The following is a 20603-nucleotide window of genomic DNA, read 5'->3' as shown; positions in this document are numbered from 1 at the left end:
ATTTGAAATGTTTTATTCGAGATTTTCGATTTTTATTATTAATCGATAGGTGATACCTGGCATGCCAAAAGTCACAAGGGGCCGGCCGATCGCCTCGCGTAGCAGCAGCAGTGGAAGCAGCGTAGGTCAGCAATCAATCTTAGGAAATCGACTGCCTTCCGGTGATAAGACATACGCAACGAAGAGCAGATTAATGCAGCCACGAATCAGCTTAAAGGGTCATAGTTTTATGAGGCCTACGGCTGCCAGTGTCAACAAAGGTTCTACAACAAACTTGCCAAAAAACATTAAAGTTGTGGTCAAAGGATATAATTCTCATTGATAAAAAAAAGAATTGCATCCCTCGTTGAGAATTTAAAATCGAGGAGGACTATCTAGATATATTTAACAATTGTGTTAGGATTAATAAACCATTAGCGTTAAGAAGATCAGCTGAATATGAAGTTTAATGTTGATACTAAACTAAGAACCGATTTCAATAGATAGCTCGAGATTGTTGGTAATATTATCATAAGATAGACCTCGAAAAATTAAACAAAAATATTGTTATTCTCGCTTACTATACTGTCTCATAGTTATTAAACCAAAATAAGTAAGACTACTATCGTTTATAGCCATTATCGCACCAAACAATGCGTACTCAGATAAAAAGAAAATAATCAAATCTCTCTATCTTTATCGCGCGCGACATTCATATTATACATATAACCAAGGAAAATGTCACAATCATTAAATTTTCCTTTTAGAGAACATATTTATATGAAACATACTCGATTAATAAATGTGTAACATGTACTATATATGTGTGTGCGCGTGCGTGCGTGCGCGCGCGCGTGTGTGTGTACACACACACATACACACACACACACACAATATATACTTTCTATTATAAAAATGAATGTATTATTATAGAATATATGTCCGACAAATAAATTAACACATTATATAATTTCAGACAATGTAATTTCTTTGATGTAGAAAAAAATCATGAGATATTGTTATAAACTTACAATTAGGATAAGATGATTAAGAGTACGTTTTTCTTTTATGCTGTATAATTAATACAAGAACTCGAGTTTGAACAGTAAAAATGCTGCTTAAACTATTCCTTAGAGTTTGAACTAAAAGTTTGTCAAGTATCAATTTGATACAAACATTCAGTTTTACAGGAGATTAATTTTAATAAAAAAGTAAAAATGCGGACTTTTGAGCAAACAAAAGTCTTCTCGACAGTACGCATTATAAAAAAATGTCTTATGATTAAAATAAAAAAAAATATTTTTTTGATTGAAATATAAATCTTAATAAATATTTAAAGCATTTTTCACGTACAGAGTTTATATATACATACAAATTTATTTACACATACATACAAGTAGTTACTTAATAATTCAATCGTTTATTCATAATTCGTACGTTTTAACTCAACTTCGAGTCAGCTTAAAAAAAATGATCATATGAACATCCTGCTAAGAAAATTGATAATGAGATGAACTCTCAGATTACCAAATTAATAATTTTTTCGAGAGTCCTGTATCTTTTACTTAAATTGTTTATTGTATGAGAGAGGTACAAATAAAATAATACTCCAATAATTATTTCGAATATATAATTAACTTTTGTTTAGAGAGTCTCATCTTCACTTGTATATAACGCTGTTGAGGACATAGGGAAAGATCTCCGTGAAAATATCGATTTCAGGATCCAGGCACCGACCGAGGCTCTCGATCACCAATATACTAAGAATCACGCCGCTGAAGGATTCGTCTTGCTTGACTTGGTGATGAATCATCGCGGAGAACAATTCCGACACAACGGTACTTATGTTTACCTGCAGATACCCGGGACAACGCACGGAAAAAAAGAAACAAAAAAATCATGGTTAAAATTAATATTGTAATGCATCAATATCTAATTATTTAGCAATAAAATTAAAACGCATATGGAAATCATAATACACATGTATAAATTATAATATAGATATCAATAAAAATAAATGAATAATATTGACAATACTGTTACATCCGGGAGACTATAATTCTTTTCTTTTACTGATTTTTATCACAAACACCAAAGAAAGTACGGGAATCAAATAAAGTTCATTTGATAAGATATAAAAAGTAATAAAATTTTTAACTATGATGATTATTGAACAGAGATTCTACACTTTTCTTATTTAACTATCTCTCAAAAAGGAAATGAAAATATTGCACATAGATGAATGAAAGTCTTAAAATTCAGATCGGAAGACGCCACAATCTCCCTTTCGAACGTCTTAAATGAAGAAATCAATAGATTATACTCATTATCAAATTTTGACAGTCGTGAACTATCACTTCTGTCTTCATATCTCCGTATTCAATTACTTGATTTACATTATTAAAAATATTAGTTAAATTGCACAAGTATCATTAAAAGGTTTAACTGCTAAATCAATTAAAAATGTAAAAATAAAATCACTGAATATAATATAATATCTCGTGCGAGAAGAAGTAAAAAACATGAAAGTTGGGGAGAGAGAAACAAGAAAATACGCATTTTCTTGAAACAAATTTTTTCGATGCAAATAAATATTTATTTCGCAGTAATAAATTGTGTATTTTCGTAAATAAATATTTCGTTTCTTTGAGTAAATTATTTCGTACGTTTCAATTTCGCTCCTATAGTAATCGCTTATTTTCAATATATGAACTATAAAATTCTTACAGCAATAAATATTAATCTCAAGTAACAGCTGTAGCTGTATAAGCCAAAAGTGAATTTTTTAATTTTCTGTATTTTTTCGTGAAATCCAGTGCTTCGGATGTTTTTTGTGTGTACTTTAATTCTAAAAAGCAAAAACGATTTTTTAATCCGTAAAATTAATTTGAAGGATACAATTAATGGAGTTTATGATAAAGTGGGATGACTACTAGAATTCTCCCTTAAGCTATGTGATTGATAGTAAACTAGGATGATTTTTATAGGTTCCCTCTAAATGTCAACAGTATCTCACATAATGTTTACGCGCATAGTTATATTAAAAACAAAAACGGAAGATTGATTATGAAAAGTAATGAAATTAACACGGTCAAAGTTAAAAAGTTAAGAAATCTCTTACAATCGAGCGACTATCCTAAAAATAGAGATCGCGAAAAACGACACGCCGCTTCAGCGATCTCTTGAGCTTTAAAGAGAATACCTGTTACTAACATTCAATGAATTGCTAAAGTGAGACTTGACAATATTTCTAATTGAACATTTGAAGCCATCTGGGTCGGGGGTCATGTGCGAACTATGCTCCAGGATATACTGCGCCGCCATTTCGCCCTATGTTAAATTTTGCATGTAAATCGTCAATCGTTTATTTTTAAGAAATGTAAAACACACGGCAAAAAATGCTCACTGAAGCGAAATAAAATGGTATGTATGTAAAATATAAGTAAATAAAAAGTGTGTGTGTATGTATATATATATATTGAGGAATGGAAATTTAAAAAGTGTGTCAAAAAATGCGATTGCAATTAAGTTTAAATTAAATCGTCATTCCACGAAAAAAATTTACGTTCATATAGTCGATTGCTTTTATCGTAAATATTTTACCGTGTATTTTATATTGAATATTGAATAATCCCTTTGCCCTAGAGACATCTGAAAAGATGTGCTTCAATAAAAATGGATATTTTGTTTCCGAACATTTTCTTCACTAAAATACTAGAGAAAAGCACTTCAAAAGTAAGGAAAGAAAAATAGAGAGGAAAAAGAATAAATGTGTTTCTTCAGCTTATATAAGTTCTCCTTAATTTAATAAGTTTATTATTAAGAAGGCAAAGAGCGCATGTTAATAGAAAGTGAACATTATTTCTCTGGCTTACGTTTTTCGTTAGCACCGAATAAAAAACATCTCGAAGATTTTGTCGGCAGCGTTCATTTAGAGATACCACAAGGCCGCAGTCCAATATGATCAGGCGTGAGTCGTGCTCTGCACAATCGGAGGTAATGGCTCGCCAAAAAATGTTGAACAGACTCGCCTTCGGGACTGTTTTTTCGACTAGAATATTGCCTGGGTGCAAGTCACAATGGATGAAGTTATCCTTAAATATCTACAATCAAACGGTTGTTCACACATTATTCTCAATCAAAAGTTGTATAATAATAAAGCGCTATGAAAAACGGACCAATCTTTTAAAGTTTTGCAATTAGATCTCGTTGGAATAAATCTAACATTAATCTTCTCAAAATCAAAAAAAGAAAGTTTTAATTCGTTTTCTTTATTTTGGTACATTTCATTATACCGATTGGAAATCGTTCGAGTTATATTAACCATTTGAAGGACCATCGTGATTCCTATCTTGGCGAGTCTCCGCTGTAAAATAGCATCGTCGTATTCTAGATAATCTGATATCGGTGCACCTTCGTGGAAACTCTCAACGAGTATCCCGCGATGAGTCAGATGTGTGTAAGGATACGGGAATATGATGTCATTTCTGTTCGAGAAATTCCCCGCAAATTTCACGAGATTAGAAGCTTCCAGTCGCATGTCAACCTTTACAAAAGTTAATGTAACTAAATGCGTGCCATCGCATTTTCGCTGTTTTTAAACTACAGATCACTCGGAGATTGAATCCGGCACAATAGAAACGAATTATTGCTTGGATTATCCCTTGTTCTCGTCACAAATAAAGCGACTATTTCTTGTTGATTTTGTCTCGCGAACTCATAGAAGTTATGCAGGCTTCAACTAGTATTGAGTAGTATCTACATGTATCTACATGTATCTAGATATACGCATGGAGATACATTTTATATATTCTTATGCCTATATCTGAATCTTATCTAAGATATATTCAAATTGGAGCATCTGTATTTCAAAACTTATTTTCAAATATATTTTCACGTATTTTCTGTCTTTAGTAAAAATACATATGTTCATTTTGATCATTTTTTATCTGATTATTACAGTTAATGGCTTGTATTACAACATATAGATTACAGATTAGTAATAATAATCTTATATGTATAGTTCTCTCAAATATGAGAATATTGTAAATTATAATAATCAGAACTATTAATATTTATAGTAAAATATAAAGATACGAATGGTAAATGAAAATAGCCATTTTTAATAAGTAATAAATGCAATCGTCATTATACTGAATGAAATATGACCATTTTCTTAATATAATTATTTAGATGGTAATAATAACTAAGAAATGTGGTAAGGAAAAAAATTTAATGCCTATCAATTATAATGATCATATATTTCAATGTTGAAGCAGTTATAATGTGCATAGTAAAAACAATTATAAATTTATAGTTAATCCCAAAATAACTATAAATTATATAATAGTTAAATTATAATACTTGCAATAATTTTTTTTCTCTTAATGTAAGTATAACAACCTTTATATTTAATACATAATATTAAGGCACATTTTTTTCAGATTATCTAGTATGAATATGTAAGGATGAATATAGTCATAGGAATAAATTACTTGATTTTCCATTATGCGTGCGAATTCGTCGATGCAATCTGTGAGACTGAGCCAATGCAATTTTGGAATGAAGTACATGATGAACTTGCAAAAACCACGCATTATTGCAATGTCCCTTCTGTAAATTATATACAATACAGAATATATATAATAAAGAATATATAATATCTTATATAATATATAATATAGAATATCTTTGGTATGTATTTAAATACATCGTCGTCCAGTATGCAGTAAGCAATATGGTTCCGACGCGATGAACAACATGCGACGCGCGATATCCAATCAACGTACTGACATTAATTCGCAGCGCGAATTTGCATTCATTTATCATGCAATTTTTATCGGCGATTGAACTTTGGCAGGAAATATTACTAAAAATTATTTTATTATTTGCGCAATATCTTAAAAAGGGTACTTGAGTTGGTCTTCGATTCCAGGATGCAACACTTTTACCGCTATGGTTTGCAAATTTCTGGTACGCGGACTGGCAGATGCTAATTTGTCGCTTTCATTGAGAGTTTTAGCTAAAATTAAAACATTTTATAAATGATCAAATAAACAAAGTAAAATTAAAGAAGAATGGGAAAACCCAAATATAATATTAATATGAAAAAAAGTAAAAATAAAATTTTATGTCAAATATATTTATTCGAACAATAAATAATATATATATTATAAAATATATATATATATTTTGTAAAAAATAAAATTTAAGGTAGTCCAACAGTGAACCAACAGTAGTATATCAGTAGTATGAACCATTATTTCGTAAATGCAACGTTATCAGAGTGTGCTGCTATCATGCAACGACTCACATTTGAGACGAACCCCCTCCTCCCCCCCTCGTGCCAACGATGGGAGCTGCTCGGGGACGCTCTGAATAAACTTAGCGTAAACTTAGCTTGAAATATAGGATTCACATCACGTAGGATTCTATGTACGATATCCGTCATACGTCATCCGACATTCATTGTTACGATGAACGTCGTATGACGGATATCATACATAATGTGAATCCTACATTTCAAATACGCGGGGTTCATTCGAAGCGACCCCGAGCAGCTCCCGAGAGACAAAACGAACAATGCTAATATAAATCTATCCAGGCAGATTCAAGTATCAAATATGAACGCTTCTTCTAGATGAAACTATAACAAAAGTGATCTTTCGCGAAATCGCCTGTGTGATTTCTACCGCGGCGATGCTACACGTATGCAAGGGAAGTGATAAAAATATTTCTGAACTTACTATCCACGAAATGCGATATCTGAGGCTCCCATGTTGCATTCTGATCGATCCACGCTTTATACACCTAAACATCAATTTTGGACGATGAAAAGTCGTGCAAATAACGTTCATTCCATCGCAAGTGTACATCCAATTTGTATGCGACAAGTATATGCGAATCCATGATGCAAAAGGATAGGTGTACCATTCCCATTTGGATGTGCAGTTGTCTAAAGTAAAGAGCCAATCAGAAATCGTCCAGGATGTCAAAATTCAATATGACTGCAAAGGCTGTGGTCAAAGTCTCGCTACAAATGCTTTGATGGACCAATTAGAAGAAAGAATTTTACAAACTGACCAATTAAAAAACGCTTCAAAGTGTTTGCAGCATCGCGTTGACTGTACCCAAAGTGATACACTGCACTGCTGTACATTTGCTCCACTTCGCTCTGCACTTCTGAGCATTTCTTATTGTCTCATTACGATTGTTATGTCATAACATGTGATATCATATGCGCAACGGTACACCTGTCTTTTTACATTATGTGCGAATCTATCCTCTACTCGTGCCCACCCTATCTCGGGTTGCATACCTGCGCACAGCATCCTGAGCCGATTGGTTCCTTGTCGTCAAACTTTACAAATAAATTCCGCCAGGAAGGACCATATGTCGTTTCGAGTATGCGCTCTGTATATTGCCATGAATGCGGTGTCACATTTCGTTGCAGTTGCGAAAGCATGTCGCAAACATCCCGCGGAAAGATATCCCATCGCGTGGAGATCCATTGACCGAGCTTGATGAAAATTGGCCCGAGGAACTCGATACCTGTGGAAAAACGACTCCTTTTCTTGAATTGTTCTTTGCAACAAGATTCTCTTTCGTAAACGAAAATCTATTGATTGTCTCATTTCGAATGACACATAGTAATCGATGCAAATTCTCATTAGACCAAAAAGTCATTTCAATCAATATTTTCTAATGTATGTTATATTTTGTAATTTGCATTCTATAAAGTTTATTAGGAAATAATTCCAAATCTTTTGCTTTGTTTGTGCTCCCCACTTATGGCTGTAGACTCTTGTATAACGCATAATGCATAGTATATAAGAGAATCAGCCAATTAAAATTATTCTTTTCCATGGAATGGGAGGAAAGGAAAGATTCTGATTAGTTGATTCGCTTATGCATACGTTTATGCGGCTATGCAAATTGTATGGATATACCCTTAGGCTATATCCACACAAACTTGTATAGCCGCATAAACGTATGCATAAAGAAAATTATCCAATCGCATTTCTTCTAAAGACGCACGTAAAATGTGATTGGATAATTTTCTTTATGCATACGTTTATACGGCTATACAAGTTGTGTGGATTATTTAGGTTTATACAACTATGCAAGTTTGTGAGGATATATTCTTATGGGCTTTCTATATATGGCTGCAGTCGATTTGAACGGTTATGCGCTTTAAGCGCTTGTAATTATCATTCTGCCATTATCGTTCATTAGACCTAAAATAAGAATAGAAGTACTAAAAAGCGCTGAAAACGTCCAAATCAACCGCAATAAAGGTAAATTTTCACAAGCTACTTTAACCGGCTGTTTCAGCGATAAAAGATCATGTGATCAAAATGAATGCTTGATATTCGCCAATTTTGATCACGTAATTTTTTTTTGTCACTGAAACAACCGGTTTGAGCAGCTCGTGAAAATTTACCTTAAGCCATTAATCATAAGAGAGCGTTTATATTGGCCGTAACCATATGCCATATGTCGTAATTTGTAAAAATTGACCAATCACCTTTGAGTATTCCCTTTTTACCACCGAATGAGAAAGGAATACTTGACTGTGATTAATCAATTCTTACAGATTACGGCATACGGCCAATATAAACGCTCCCTAAATCAGAAATCAGAAGCTAAAAATTGACCATAATCACAATCATCAACTTATAGCTTTTGACATCTGATTTATGAGTAATAGCTTATTGCAGGAGGCCCATTAGACTTAAGTAAATCGAGAAAAACCCAATTCTTAACAGCCTAAAAGTATAAAGGAATCCATAGACATTGGCTGCGTTCAGTAGAGAAAACTAATCAGTTAGCGCTCAGTGATTCTTTAATATGATTGGTAACTATTGCTAACATTTTGTTTACCTTTTCGTAGGATGGTGGGAAACGAATTCGCATAGGTCAAGCGTGTAATCAAGTACGCGACAAACAGAATGGTAATAACCGTGCTTATAGTCGCAATCCTCGCTAATATGAGTATCATCCCTTGCGCGTCTACGAGAAAACCGTTCTTTTGCTCTTCTTCCTTTTCTTTATAAATAGGCCACATTGTTTGCAGTTCGCGGATCTGCGCACGTGGTTTCCAGAAGAGTGCAGTCGAAGCAAGGTTGTAATTGGTCCACTGGTTAGGATACTCATCGCAGTAACGCGTCAGCGGCGGATGAAAGTGACGTCTTCGAGGACGATAATACAATCGTCGGCACGCAATACTATCGCTGTAGCGACAAAGACTCGTGAATAGTCGCACAAGATTAGATGTAACGACATTGCCGCGATTCATAATTTCTGTCGTTCGAAAGTACAAAAGAGCAAGAAAGGCTATGTTTCATGATCTGCAACCATGTTTTCGTGCGTGTCCATGTTCACGAGTTCATACCAAATTTCTTATCTTTCCGAGATAAATCCTTCTTGATTTGATCGCCAGCGCGCTTACGCGCACTTTCCCGGTACGTCTTGCGCATTGTGAAAGCAGGGAAAGACCTGAAGAGAGGCCGTGTCGACCTTTTTTCCGTCGAAATCGCCCGTACACTACCGCCAGTACATCCATTTTTAGTTTGGGAACTACGTGACTACATACATTTTCTGACACTATCGATAAAATCGTATCGTCAAAAATAAATGTGGTTCGTCTCTATACTAAATCCTCAGGATAGAGGGTGTGATCTACTTCTCGCTACAAATGCTTCGAAACGTTTGATTGACCAATCGGAAGAAAGAATTTTACTAATTAACCAATCAAAATGCTTCGAAACATTTATAGCATCAAACATAGACCGTAGTCAAAAACGTGCAGACTATCTTGATTATGATTAGTCAATTCTTAAAGATTGCAGCATACAGCTTTATTATGACCAATATAAACGTTCCTTTAAGATCTCTGATCAATTCTATTAAATAATAAATGCGATTGGTCGGATTAAATTAACGCGTTTATAAATGCGACCATTGGTCTAATTTCCATCGAGGGTTTAATCTGGATCAGAGTGTAACAGCCAACCAACTACAGTCAAGCGTTCCCCTATAACAGGAAAATACTTGACTGTAATTGGTTGGTTTTTATACTCTGATCCGGATTAAACCCTCGGTGGAAACTAGGTCATTGTAAAGTTACACTTTGTAGAAATACCAAAAACTCACACTCATGTGGCCATAGAACATGCTGCATGGTAATGTGACCATAGCGCATGCTCGCTTCACAGTATTTCGTGGCTGTGACACTTTTCCTAACCTGAATAGTCGTCCACTTCAACGATTAATATGTTGGTCCATGAGGCAGAGTGACGCTTATTTTTTTATCAAATTGATTTTTGTCGTGCAAAATGGAATGAGCCCAATTTCATTAAAGTCAGTGAGGAAGACAGAATTCTTGAGTATTACCAATTTTTTCGATAGGAAGATCAAATAAGATGACAGTGAGTTTATATTTCATTTACATTTTTTTTTCGCAATGAATGTTCATTCTTATTTAATCGACGTTTCCATAAGGAATGTTCCGATTGTTTAGACTACTCGTATTATGAATCCTCTTGCGTGTATTATTATTATCAAGCGACAAAGTACATTCACATCTGGTATCGCTTTAAAGCTGTTGTGTACGATTAATAATTACAATCTGGATGTTTTATTCTTGCTATGTTATACTGTATTTTTGTGGAAAATGGTTGTCTTTATACAATTACAACGCAAAACTACACATATGATTTATACAATATATTGTATATATTGGGTCATCTAAAAAGTATCCGCGGTTTTTTGTCACTAGATGTGTGTTGATGGTCATATATCTAGTGACAAAGATACTTTTTAGATGACCCAATATTACTTTATACAACTATTGTAGAACAGGCATTTATAAGAGTATATCCACATAAATTTGCATAAAGAAAATTATCCAATCACATTTTACATGCGATTTTATAAGAGAAATGCAATTTAATAATTATTAATTAATTTTCTGTATGCATATATTGGTATGCATAGATATATGATCATCAACACACATCTAGCGACAAAAAACCGCGGATACTTTTTAGATGACCCAATATGTATACGGCTAGTTGTGGATATACCCTAATGGTTGCCTGGTTCTATTTCAACCAATCACGATGTAGCGAGTCCATCACAATTGACTGAAATAGAATCGGACAATTATTAATATTGATCGTAATCGTTAACCCGTAGTCTGATTGCATTTTCGGGTTTGCACCAATACCTAGGTTGGAAAATGCTTTATTATTGATTGATGTTACACGCTCTACCAATAAGAGAGCATAAAACGCAATTAATTCAATTCAAGGTATCGATCATGTAAGTTTCTCTAGGACGGAACATGAAAAGTGAAAATTTTTTGATGAATGTGTGTACATACACATACATTCATACATAAAAATGTTCACTTTTCATGTTTCCATTCTAAAGAAAAAGTTACAGGATCGCGTTATTTACTGAAAAAAGTAATAAATAATTTATAACGTATCAATAAGTTATTTTTTCCGTTACAAGTAACGAATAAAAGTAACTAATTACAAATAAAAAGTTACTTTTTTCAGTAATAACTTTTTTCAGAATAGAGTTGCCAATTCTCGGTCGCACGAAAAGAGTATATACGAAAAGAGTATATATTGATTAACAAAAAGAGTACACTTTCGAAAAAAAAGAAAAAGATGGAGAGGGGTTTTTTTTATTTTAAATGCTGATATTCAATAAAACGACATTTCTAGAATGTAATTTTGTTTGCCTTTATTTAGTTTTAAAGTTATAAATATATTTATTCATATTTTACTTTGTAACGAGATTTTTTAACGTTAATAAAACTGAGAAAATAAAATTGATTCATATATTCCACGTACTTTGCAACTTATAAGTTTTTTCAACAAATATATATAATCAAATCTTTAATAAAATTCCTATATAATATATAAATAAATATTTGTACATGTATATTACATACATATTATCCAAAGCGAACACAGCTTTAGTACAAGTCAAGTAAAAGTTTATAAAACTTTTTTATAAAACAATAAATTTAAATATTAAATAATTTTTTAAATTTTATCTTATTTAAAAAAAAGTACAATAAGTGAAAAGTAAGAGTACACTATTTTTCGACTTCAAAAAGAATAGGGGAGACCGGGACTAAACTGGCATTTGAATTTTGAATGGCAAAAATATATCTTATTCCCAATTTATTTTGTAGAAAGCATCATGTGTCTTCTTTACTAATGAAGTTTGATTAATTCAGATGCCGCGTTATTATATTTAAATAGTTAAACGTGTTTTCGATGATCAAAAGTAATTTTTGAAATTTCATTTTTCGAATCACATCATTTTTTGTGTATATGGATGAAATAAAGTTGCAAACGCTAAAATTTTTTATTGCCATCTTGTAGTCTTATAATCACTATAAAACACTAATAATTATTCGACTAAAATTGTTTATTTTATTATTGAAAACTGCAATTGAAAAGAAGGTTCTTTACTTAGCCCCGGTCTCTCTTATATATACTCTTAAAAGAGTTTGGTTGAATGGCAATTCTAATAATATGACTTTTCCAATTGTTACCGTACGTAAAATTATCATTAAAAGATTCGCAACATCATTATCAAATTGTTATTATAACAATTATCAAATGTTGCGAATCTTCAAATTGTTATTGTAACAAAGTAACGATAAAAAGTAAAGCGTACTTCTATTTCCTGTTAAAAAAATCTTTTTTAACTTTAACATTATATAAAAGTAATGAAAAAGATCATGAATCATTTCTAAATAATGATAATACGTTACTTTTTAAAATTAGTGACAAATAATAGTAACAATTAAGTTACAAATAAAAAAAATTAATAGTAACGCCTATTTTTATGAGTAACGTTCCCAATCCTGAATACACGTAATATAAATCATAGCTTAGAATTAACTGGACGTAATTCCTGAACGTACCTCTGTACAGACAAAGAAAGGTAAGGTATTGACCAAAGGAGCAAAGCAAATAAAGGAAGAGAATGTCTCTACGCTGAGTTTTTACATCTACATGGCCTTAGGCGCAATGGGAATGCATTTCGTAACGATGATGTTGCGTGAATTCAACGCACTGACAATAGTAAGTTAAATCTCGTGTCTGATGAGATTTATTCGCGTCGAATACTCCAACATGCTTTAACGTACTTCTACTACAGCTCCTACAATGAGCCCATTGGAGCATGCGACGCGAACAAACCTGTGGATACCGATAATATAATTGTACAGCTATGAAACGCCTAACTGTGTATTATCGTTACAGAGTCTAATGGCATTTTCTGCAATTATATATATAGGAAGCTACCAATTCATGTCGTATATGGCTCGCGCCACGTACTCTGAATCCGGCCAGCTCCTGGATCCAGGTGTTGATCTCAACATGGAAGGTGGTATAGCAGAGTAAGTTTTTGCTGTACTCTTCTCATCGTTATTACTTTCTCCCTAGATAGCATGAGGACGTCCATAGTATGTCTATTGGACATTCACTTCTAGACATTGGAACTTCATAGAATGTTCAAATTAGATCTCTCAGATTCATGAAATATATATTTGTTATAAGCGGATAAAAATAAATTGAATTTAAAATGAACATCCTTGGAGAGAGAATGTCCAGTGTTATTTGGATCCTATTGTTCATTAAACGAAGTATTATAATTTTGTTCACAGACATTTCAAAGATTTAATCATATTAACATCAGGAGTGCAAATTCTGTCCCTTATTTCGAACTACTTCTGGTTATTGTGGCTTTTGGTAGGTACTTCGATAAATCATTTGCATTGCTTTCCTTATTCAATGTCACAAAAAGATTGCATATATGTGGAACTCTTGTTATTGCATATTTTGGAAATTCTACAGGCACCATTGAGGGGAAGCTGGGTGCTTTGGAAACAAATTTTGGCTCCGTGGTTCTTTGCTCAGCCACAAGAGCAATCTGAGATGAACGAGAAGAAAATGCGCAAGTTAGAAAGGAAAATGGCGAAGCGATATCAATGAAAATATCTTTGTTGCTGTACAATAAGAAAATTCCATTGAATTATACCTGATTTAACCAAGGGGATGGTAGCGAGTTTAAAAAACACTGGAAAGAGACAGAAGTTTGGAAAATTTAAAATTTTTTCTTGTTGAGAAAATTGAGACTGTGTAGTGATTCGACATTTATATAGGATAAATATTAAATGAAACAAGATTTTGGAGATTTTTACAAACATGTACGAAACAAGGAAATACTTTCACAGAATTAGGAGGAAAATCGCAAAATGGGAGACAGATTTTTCGCCGATACCTCTTTGCATTTTAAACAATTCTCGGCAGACTGCAATCCATTTTATTATGTCTATAAGTAACGAGGCACTTCTTATTCGATAGTATTTGTAAATTCATTCCTATATAAAAAATCGGAGGCAATACTTAATTATATATATTATTGGAAAGTCAATCTTAATTAAATATATTCAAAAAGAGACATTACATTAAAGTAGGAAAATAAAGAAAATCTTAAAGCCATTTAAAGTTGAATAATAGATGACCGGAATAATCATAAGATCACTCCAGTGGAGCAATCGTAGCACACTAATTGTAACTGTTAGTAGTAAAAACAAAGAATCCCATATTCTGAGTGGGTTCCATTGATTTTTCCACTAGCTTATAATATATTCATATATTAATAAATATTACTTCCATCACGATTTATATAGGAATAAAAAGTGGATAAGAAGTATCTCGATTTGTTAATCTTTATCTAACTTTGTTAATTATGCTAATGTAAATGATTCTTTTTGTAATTATAGCGATAATACAGTAATGCTCAATTTTTTAAATTCTTATCTTTTATTATATATGTGAGAATTTGAATAATAAAATGAGAGCACACGCGCACGCGTGCATACGCAAGCGCCTTCTTGGAAATAATGGTAACAAATGACGTTAAAACACGTTGAAGTGATGGTTGAATAGATAAAAATCAAATAATAATCTATCATACTTGTATGTATTGTACATTTAATGTTTAGTTTAGCTACCTCAAAAATCAATGAAATTAGGCTTATTCGACACGTTCTTGCATAAAAAAGCGTTATTCTACTTTGCGAACCGAGATATTAGTTAAGGTCGTAAAATTACCAAGATACATATTACGGAATGAGAGTTATTCCATTAGTGCTGAATTCAGATTCCTACTAGAGTATCACCCAGGTATCACTCCATCCTTGTTTATCAAACATTAGACAAGAGTGACATGATACCTGGGGAGCATCCATGTGGGAATCTGAATACGCTTTAGGAGGTCCGCACATACTTTCCCAAACAACAATCGAAAGATGTATCAGAAGAATTAACCAATCAGTCAAGAATTTTCAAAATCTTTTAGCTTTGATTGGCTAACTTTTAGAGTGCTATTACATGATGCGCGGAAACGACAGTAACTCAATTTTATTAGATATTTTTTGATCCTAGTGGAACTAATTCAAACTTGAGTTATTGGAAACACTCACAGCCGATTATTTATCCAGTAGATCCATAAATAAGAACCAATGGTTTGGTGAATTCTGAAATCCATCACAAAAAAAGTGTTGCAACTTTTTTATGACCAGCTATACGTACAGGAACATCTGCCGATTATATTTTGTGTACCCATTTGAGTTGTGATTTACATTTTCGTCCTTTCGTATACTATTTACGACATTCGTGTTCTGACTATGTTGATCTCCATGTTTATCTGGAGGAAGAAGTCATTAATTTAATAAGAAGACTCCGAGAAGCTACATGAGGGATCCGTCTATATTATCGAATAAATCATAATTTTCCACCATGGACTTCAGGCCACGACTTCGGGTGAGTGGCAGTGGAGAGAATCATGAAAAACGTGCTATGATTTATTGGAATCAAACTTTATACTATCCTACTAACTTATACACTCTCTTATGGACTTACAGGAATCTCGTCTCTGACGAATTTTTATCTTGATTAATTTTATCGACTTATTTTTTACATATTTGAAATTGTTTAGTATATGACATAGTCTCTTATTATATTTTTTGTTTAATCTTTTGCATTATTTTTATTCATTAAAACATTACTTATTATTTATTGGAATTATTTGTGTCAAGATTTAAATTTTAATTTGTTATCATTTGCTAGAACTGATAGAGACTAAGTAAAGGTCAAAAACGTTTTTTCATATGTTAAGTATAATATATGAACTATTAAAAATTGCTTATATTACATCTATTATGTGCTTTCTGGCTTTTGTTTTTTAAATTTGCTTTTGTAAAATAAAAGTCGATTTCTATACTTTTTTAGCTCATTCTGAAACTTCACAACAATAATTTCACTTAGGAATGTCGTTACGCAGATATTATGCTATAATAAAAAAGTTACGCAATGACAGCAGAACGATATCAAACTGTCGTTAAGAAGTTACAGAATAGGTCTACATAGAAAAATATGTAACGAAAATTTTTGGAAAACTATATATCAAGATGTATTTTTTAATAATAAAGCAATATTTGCAATCATTTTACATAGAACGTAAAATATATCAAAAATTCCCCTTTCGGTAATCAAAATTGGCATATTTAAAATTGAATTATTCCTAATCAGAAAAGGAAATAAAGCATATGACGAAACAAAGCTACCAAATTGAAATCAATATGATTTTATTCTATTCTGGAAAGACAATTTTCGATATATTTTATAAGTGTACTCTTGCTATGATCCACTTGATGCTATAAATGCTTTAAAGTATTCTTTGGTTAATTAATAAAATTCTTTTTTCTGATTGGATCTTCAGTCAAATGCTTCGAAGCATTTGTAGCATTAAATGGATTATATCCTTTATTAAGTGTAAATACTTTATTGAAAATCTTTCTATTTTGATATATTTTGTAATCATTTTCGTATATTTTCTCGCTTATAGCGTTATCATTCTGAAATCTGTAATGAATGGAAAGTACTTTAAGCCAGTACCCAGAACTGCAAATCTTGAGCATTGACTTAGACTGAAAATATCTAAACTTATATCTCTAATCATGGATTTTATTACAAATATTTTTGTTTGATTACTATATTATGGAGCCAATTATATATATAGAGACAATTATATACAGAATAGGTACTAAGTATATTCTAAAAGATTTGAAGGAGTTATTCCTCTCACAAATTCACTTAGCATCCACTCTGTATACATATAATAGGTATGCATATAATACAAAAATAACATTTTTATTCAGATTTAGATAAAAAATATGTTGTCTCTTTCCGACTAAACATATTACCTGTTCCAATTGCTGGATATCGACGTGTGTGTGCATGCACAATCAAACAGTGTGCGCGCGTATGTGAACACATACACAGAAGATGAAACATCTTGATTTAAATGTCTTTAAATGCATCATTGGACCAGTCTTTCTCTGATATCAGTGTCTAGACCCTTCTTTTTTCGATAATTGTACTCCGATTGATAACTCGGTGGATGATTGTGTTCGTGCACCCCCGTCGGCATGAATCTCTCAGCGATCACGGAACATTTACCGCGGCAACCGCGATGCTGCTCCGCGCAACGGTAGTGTGAGCTATTATATACTTTAGAACGAGAGGTCATATTGTACACGTATCCTTCGTGGACCAACTGTGGTCTACCTCTGGCAGATAGTCTGTAGATCACTGGTTCCACGTCTATATCAAAAACTTTATATCAATTTTCTTTTAATCAATTCGTTTCACACAACAATCAAATGATTAGTTTAATATAAATATCTTGCAATCAGTAAATTAATATTTCATTATGCTTATGAATAATATAATAAAATACCTGACTGTAATAATGAGGTTCCTTCCAAATTTTGTTCGTTGGACAACTCAATTATTTTTTCACTATTATTAATAGCCTTACTAGTCTTGTTACATCTAATATCCTTTTCATAATTGGAATCATTCACGTTATCTGATTTATCATTATTATCTGACAAGAGACAAATATCATCCTTGCCGTCAACATTTGATTCATTTTTTAACTTTTTGATCGAATTGTAATTGTTCTCAACCATCTGTTTCTTTCTCGTTTTATTATTCCTGTTGGTTATCCTGCGCGAGTGTACAGATTCATCTGGAATTTTGTTCTTGTCTTCTTTCTCGTTTAAAACATCAGATAAACTGTTTACATCCTTGAAATCATGTGAATCTAACACATTGACATAATCATTTAACAATGGTATGATGTGTCCCTCGCCACCTTCTAATCCTTTTATTTGCAGCATTTGCGCAACTTTTAGGAAAGTAGATAAGTCATCCTGTTTTATATTCACCTCTCCTTGATACATGAACTTCAGCAGAGATATTACTTCTGTATGCTTTACATCTTTCAATATTATCACTGGATGTTGACAAGGATTTTCCTACAAAACAACTTGAAGTGTTACTCAAGTACAATTTTATTTACATGACATTGTTAACAATAAAGTCATACCTTGAATATATTTTTGAAGTAAGGACTGCATACAGATAGAACTAGCTTGTGGGCAGCTAATAATTGTCCCTCTACAGCAATTGTTACATCAACCAAATTGTTCTCATTTAAATGAGAAAGAAAGCCTGAAGTTAAGTTGTTGCAAAAGTCATTCCATCTCAAAGAAAATTCCTTTGATGACAATTCCGTAGCCATGTTTCTCTATAAAAGAATTAATTTCTAATGATCTAAGCCCTTTAAATAATCATGAAAAGGATTTCTTACAATCTAATGTTATTAAACATATATAATGTAAAAAAAAAAGATAAAACATAAATATTTATAAAATACTATGTTTTCAAATATGTTCAAAGGAATTATTAAACAAAATATTAAATTCTTTAGTTTTTCAACAATTAATTTAATATTAAATTAATGATTATACATACAATTAACCTAACCCATACTTTCCTATTATGGATCAGTGAACAGTGATTCTTTATTTTTTCCTAACTTGTGGGTCTTTTGATAATCATAACTTACACTATATTTTATTTCCAAATGAAGTTTAAACATTTGTTCTAGAAAGTTGAATGTAGATTTATGAATTTTTAGAGAATTTTGGAACCATTTTAAATAGGTGAAAACATGAACGAATTCTAATGACCCACGATGGTAAGAATGAGGCATCGAATTAGGCATGATATTATAAAGTTTAAGAATACAATATATTTTTGATATCTTTATAATTAAAATGGATAATTAAGCAGTTTAAAAATTGTTAAAAATAAATAAAGGAAACGCAAAATTACCTTAAGATTTTAGCAGATATAAAAAAAATAACATGTATTATTTTCTTTATTTTTATTGTTACTTTTTCGTTTAATGTAATTGCATATGTGCTTTGATTATCGCTTTTAATGTTGTCACAAACTGTTCAAATGGCCAAACGCTACCATAATGAATTTGCTACAATAAAGCGGCATCTACAAATGAAATTTTAAAGTATAATGCCTACTGCACACTGGACACGATAAGCAATATGTGACGAGCGATATTCAATGAAAACTCTGCTTTTTCTCACTTGATGCAAAGCAGAGCTTTCATTGGATATCGCTCAGCGCTCATCACATCCAGCGTAAAGTAAGTATAAGGCCAGCGTCCCATGAAGCGAAAATTTACAGAAAAATGGAACAGTGCGACCAATTACAATCGCAGAAAAGAAAGCAGAGTAAGAGCAATAAAATCGTCTTAACTAGAATAAGGCATAATAACTGATATAGGTCGGTATTCATAGTTGATTCTTATTTTAAGATCGTCTTTAAGTAATCTTAAAACACTAATGCAGCCCTCTGATTGGTTCGTGACTTCTTAAGACCGTACTTAAGTTGATCTTGAGTATAAAATGTGGTCGATTGTGGATTTTGAAAGAAAGTGAAAATTATAAAAGTGAATCAAGGTTAGTTACTAGGTACTAACGAATTAAATTATGAATACTCTAGTAAATTTGCTCACTTTTGTAATTTTTACTTCATTTGAAGATACACAATCGATCCCCTGACTATGAATACCGGATTATGAATAGAGCGCTTTCCAGCAAAAGATACAAATTGATACAAGAGTCATTCTGTCGTTGTTCAATAATTCAGTAAAAAACAAAGCTGAAATGACTCTTGTGTCGATTTGCCTCTGCTGGAAAACTCCCATAATTTGATTCATTGATTAACGCAAGTTACGCTTACGCAAGTTGCGGTCCATGTGAAAGTAGCCTTATAATTGTAGAATTGTGTACTGTCGAATGAAATCGTTATTTCATTTGTGTGTTTTTGCGTAGGACAAATGTGTGCAGGACAGAGATGTCCTCGGATCTTTCTATCTTATAGCCAATTAACAGCCTTGAAAAATTTGTCTTACGACAAAAACGCATAAATGAAATAGCGGTCTGAAAAGGCAATACTTGATTATGAGTCAATTCTTAAGAATTTTACACATGAAATGCATAACAGGACATAAGCATAACATAAGGCCGCTAAGGACCATTCCATACAAACTTGCATAGCCGTATAATCATATGCATAAAGAAAATTATCCAATCACATGTCTGTCATAAAGACAAATTAAAAATATGATTGGATGATTTTTTTTTATGC

General features: G+C 32.2%; 4 protein-coding genes across 17 annotated transcripts in view; 2 read left to right on the top strand and 2 right to left on the bottom strand.

Annotated features, from left to right (window-relative positions):
• The window catches only part of form3 (FH2 domain-containing protein formin 3), a 43140-nt gene extending 42181 nt beyond the window's left edge, over positions 1 to 959 (top strand). For all 6 annotated transcript variants that reach the window (XM_087415428.1, XM_087415427.1, XM_087415426.1 and 3 more), the window contains one exon: positions 50 to 959. In XM_087415428.1, coding sequence (XP_087271554.1) covers positions 50 to 322 — 273 coding nt within the window. In that variant the 3' untranslated portion in view covers positions 323 to 959. The remainder of the gene's footprint in view (positions 1 to 49) is intronic.
• A 127-nt stretch (positions 960 to 1086) lies between these two features.
• Positions 1087 to 10015, bottom strand: LOC105144926 (aarF domain containing kinase 1). 3 transcript variants are annotated; one of them, XM_087415444.1, is made up of 9 exons: positions 8863 to 10015; positions 7298 to 7530; positions 6726 to 6789; positions 5893 to 6001; positions 5475 to 5592; positions 4304 to 4525; positions 3855 to 4082; positions 3193 to 3309; positions 1087 to 1831 (listed from the first exon to the last, which is right to left on the bottom strand). In XM_087415444.1, exons 1-9 carry the CDS (start codon positions 9275 to 9277, stop codon positions 1640 to 1642), a joined length of 1698 nt encoding a protein of 565 aa, XP_087271570.1. In that variant the 5' UTR covers positions 9278 to 10015; the 3' UTR covers positions 1087 to 1639. The 3 variants fall into 3 exon arrangements, with proteins under 3 accessions (XP_087271570.1, XP_087271568.1, XP_087271569.1); XM_087415442.1 differs by lacking the exon at positions 3193 to 3309; XM_087415443.1 differs by lacking the exons at positions 3193 to 3309; positions 4304 to 4525.
• Positions 10016 to 10194: 179 nt separating this feature from the next.
• On the top strand, positions 10195 to 16525 carry LOC105144736 (transmembrane protein 208). 4 transcript variants are annotated; one of them, XM_011053817.2, is made up of 5 exons: positions 10195 to 10409; positions 12945 to 13094; positions 13275 to 13411; positions 13679 to 13763; positions 13869 to 16525. In XM_011053817.2, the coding sequence occupies exons 1-5, from the start codon at positions 10404 to 10406 to the stop codon at positions 14004 to 14006; spliced, it is 516 nt and encodes a 171-aa protein (XP_011052119.1). In that variant the 5' UTR covers positions 10195 to 10403; the 3' UTR covers positions 14007 to 16525. The 4 variants fall into 4 exon arrangements, with proteins under 4 accessions (XP_011052119.1, XP_087271584.1, XP_087271583.1 ...); XM_087415458.1 differs by lacking the exon at positions 10195 to 10409 and adding an exon at positions 10428 to 11213; XM_087415457.1 differs by lacking the exon at positions 10195 to 10409 and adding an exon at positions 10428 to 11293.
• On the bottom strand, positions 16467 to 20492 carry LOC105144737 (uncharacterized). 4 transcript variants are annotated; one of them, XM_011053820.2, is made up of 4 exons: positions 19266 to 20492; positions 18475 to 18675; positions 17821 to 18403; positions 16467 to 17696 (listed from the first exon to the last, which is right to left on the bottom strand). In XM_011053820.2, exons 2-4 carry the CDS (start codon positions 18667 to 18669, stop codon positions 17401 to 17403), a joined length of 1074 nt encoding a protein of 357 aa, XP_011052122.1. In that variant the 5' UTR covers positions 18670 to 18675; positions 19266 to 20492; the 3' UTR covers positions 16467 to 17400. The 4 variants fall into 4 exon arrangements, with proteins under 4 accessions (XP_011052122.1, XP_087271577.1, XP_087271576.1 ...); XM_087415451.1 differs by lacking the exon at positions 19266 to 20492 and adding an exon at positions 18903 to 19216; XM_087415450.1 differs by lacking the exon at positions 19266 to 20492 and adding an exon at positions 18997 to 19216.
• Between the last annotated feature and the right edge of the window lie 111 nt (positions 20493 to 20603).

The sequence above is a fragment of the Acromyrmex echinatior genome, chromosome 18 (assembly GCF_024713525.1).
Source record: "Acromyrmex echinatior isolate Ae372 chromosome 18, ASM2471352v2, whole genome shotgun sequence".
Taxonomy (NCBI): domain Eukaryota; kingdom Metazoa; phylum Arthropoda; class Insecta; order Hymenoptera; family Formicidae; genus Acromyrmex; species Acromyrmex echinatior.
The sequence above is the reverse complement of the archived record's forward strand: the minus strand, read 5'-3'. Positions and strand labels throughout refer to the sequence as shown.

Coding starts and splice junctions, on each gene's coding strand:
- LOC105144926 (XM_087415444.1), bottom strand. CDS start 9,277: ATGAATCGCGGCAATGTCGTTACATCTAATCTTGTGCGACTATTCACG. Junction 6,790..7,297: donor GCTCAGGATGCTGTGCGCAG/GTATGCAACCCG, acceptor ATTGATGTTTAG/GTGTATAAAGCGTGGATCGA. Junction 4,083..4,303: donor TCACGATGGTCCTTCAAATG/GTTAATATAACT, acceptor GTTTGATTGTAG/ATATTTAAGGATAACTTCAT.
- LOC105144737 (XM_087415450.1), bottom strand. CDS start 19,155: ATGCCTAATTCGATGCCTCATTCTTACCATCGTGGGTCATTAGAATTC. Junction 18,676..18,996: donor ATTTGGAAATAAAATATAGT/GTAAGTTATGAT, acceptor ATTCTTTTATAG/AGAAACATGGCTACGGAATT. Junction 18,404..18,474: donor ACTTCAAAAATATATTCAAG/GTATGACTTTAT, acceptor GTTGTTTTGTAG/GAAAATCCTTGTCAACATCC.
- LOC105144736 (XM_087415457.1), top strand. CDS start 11,240: ATGTTACACGCTCTACCAATAAGAGAGCATAAAACGCAATTAATTCAA. Junction 11,294..12,944: donor CGCAATTAATTCAATTCAAG/GTATCGATCATG, acceptor ACCTCTGTACAG/ACAAAGAAAGGTAAGGTATT. Junction 13,095..13,274: donor AATTCAACGCACTGACAATA/GTAAGTTAAATC, acceptor TTATCGTTACAG/AGTCTAATGGCATTTTCTGC.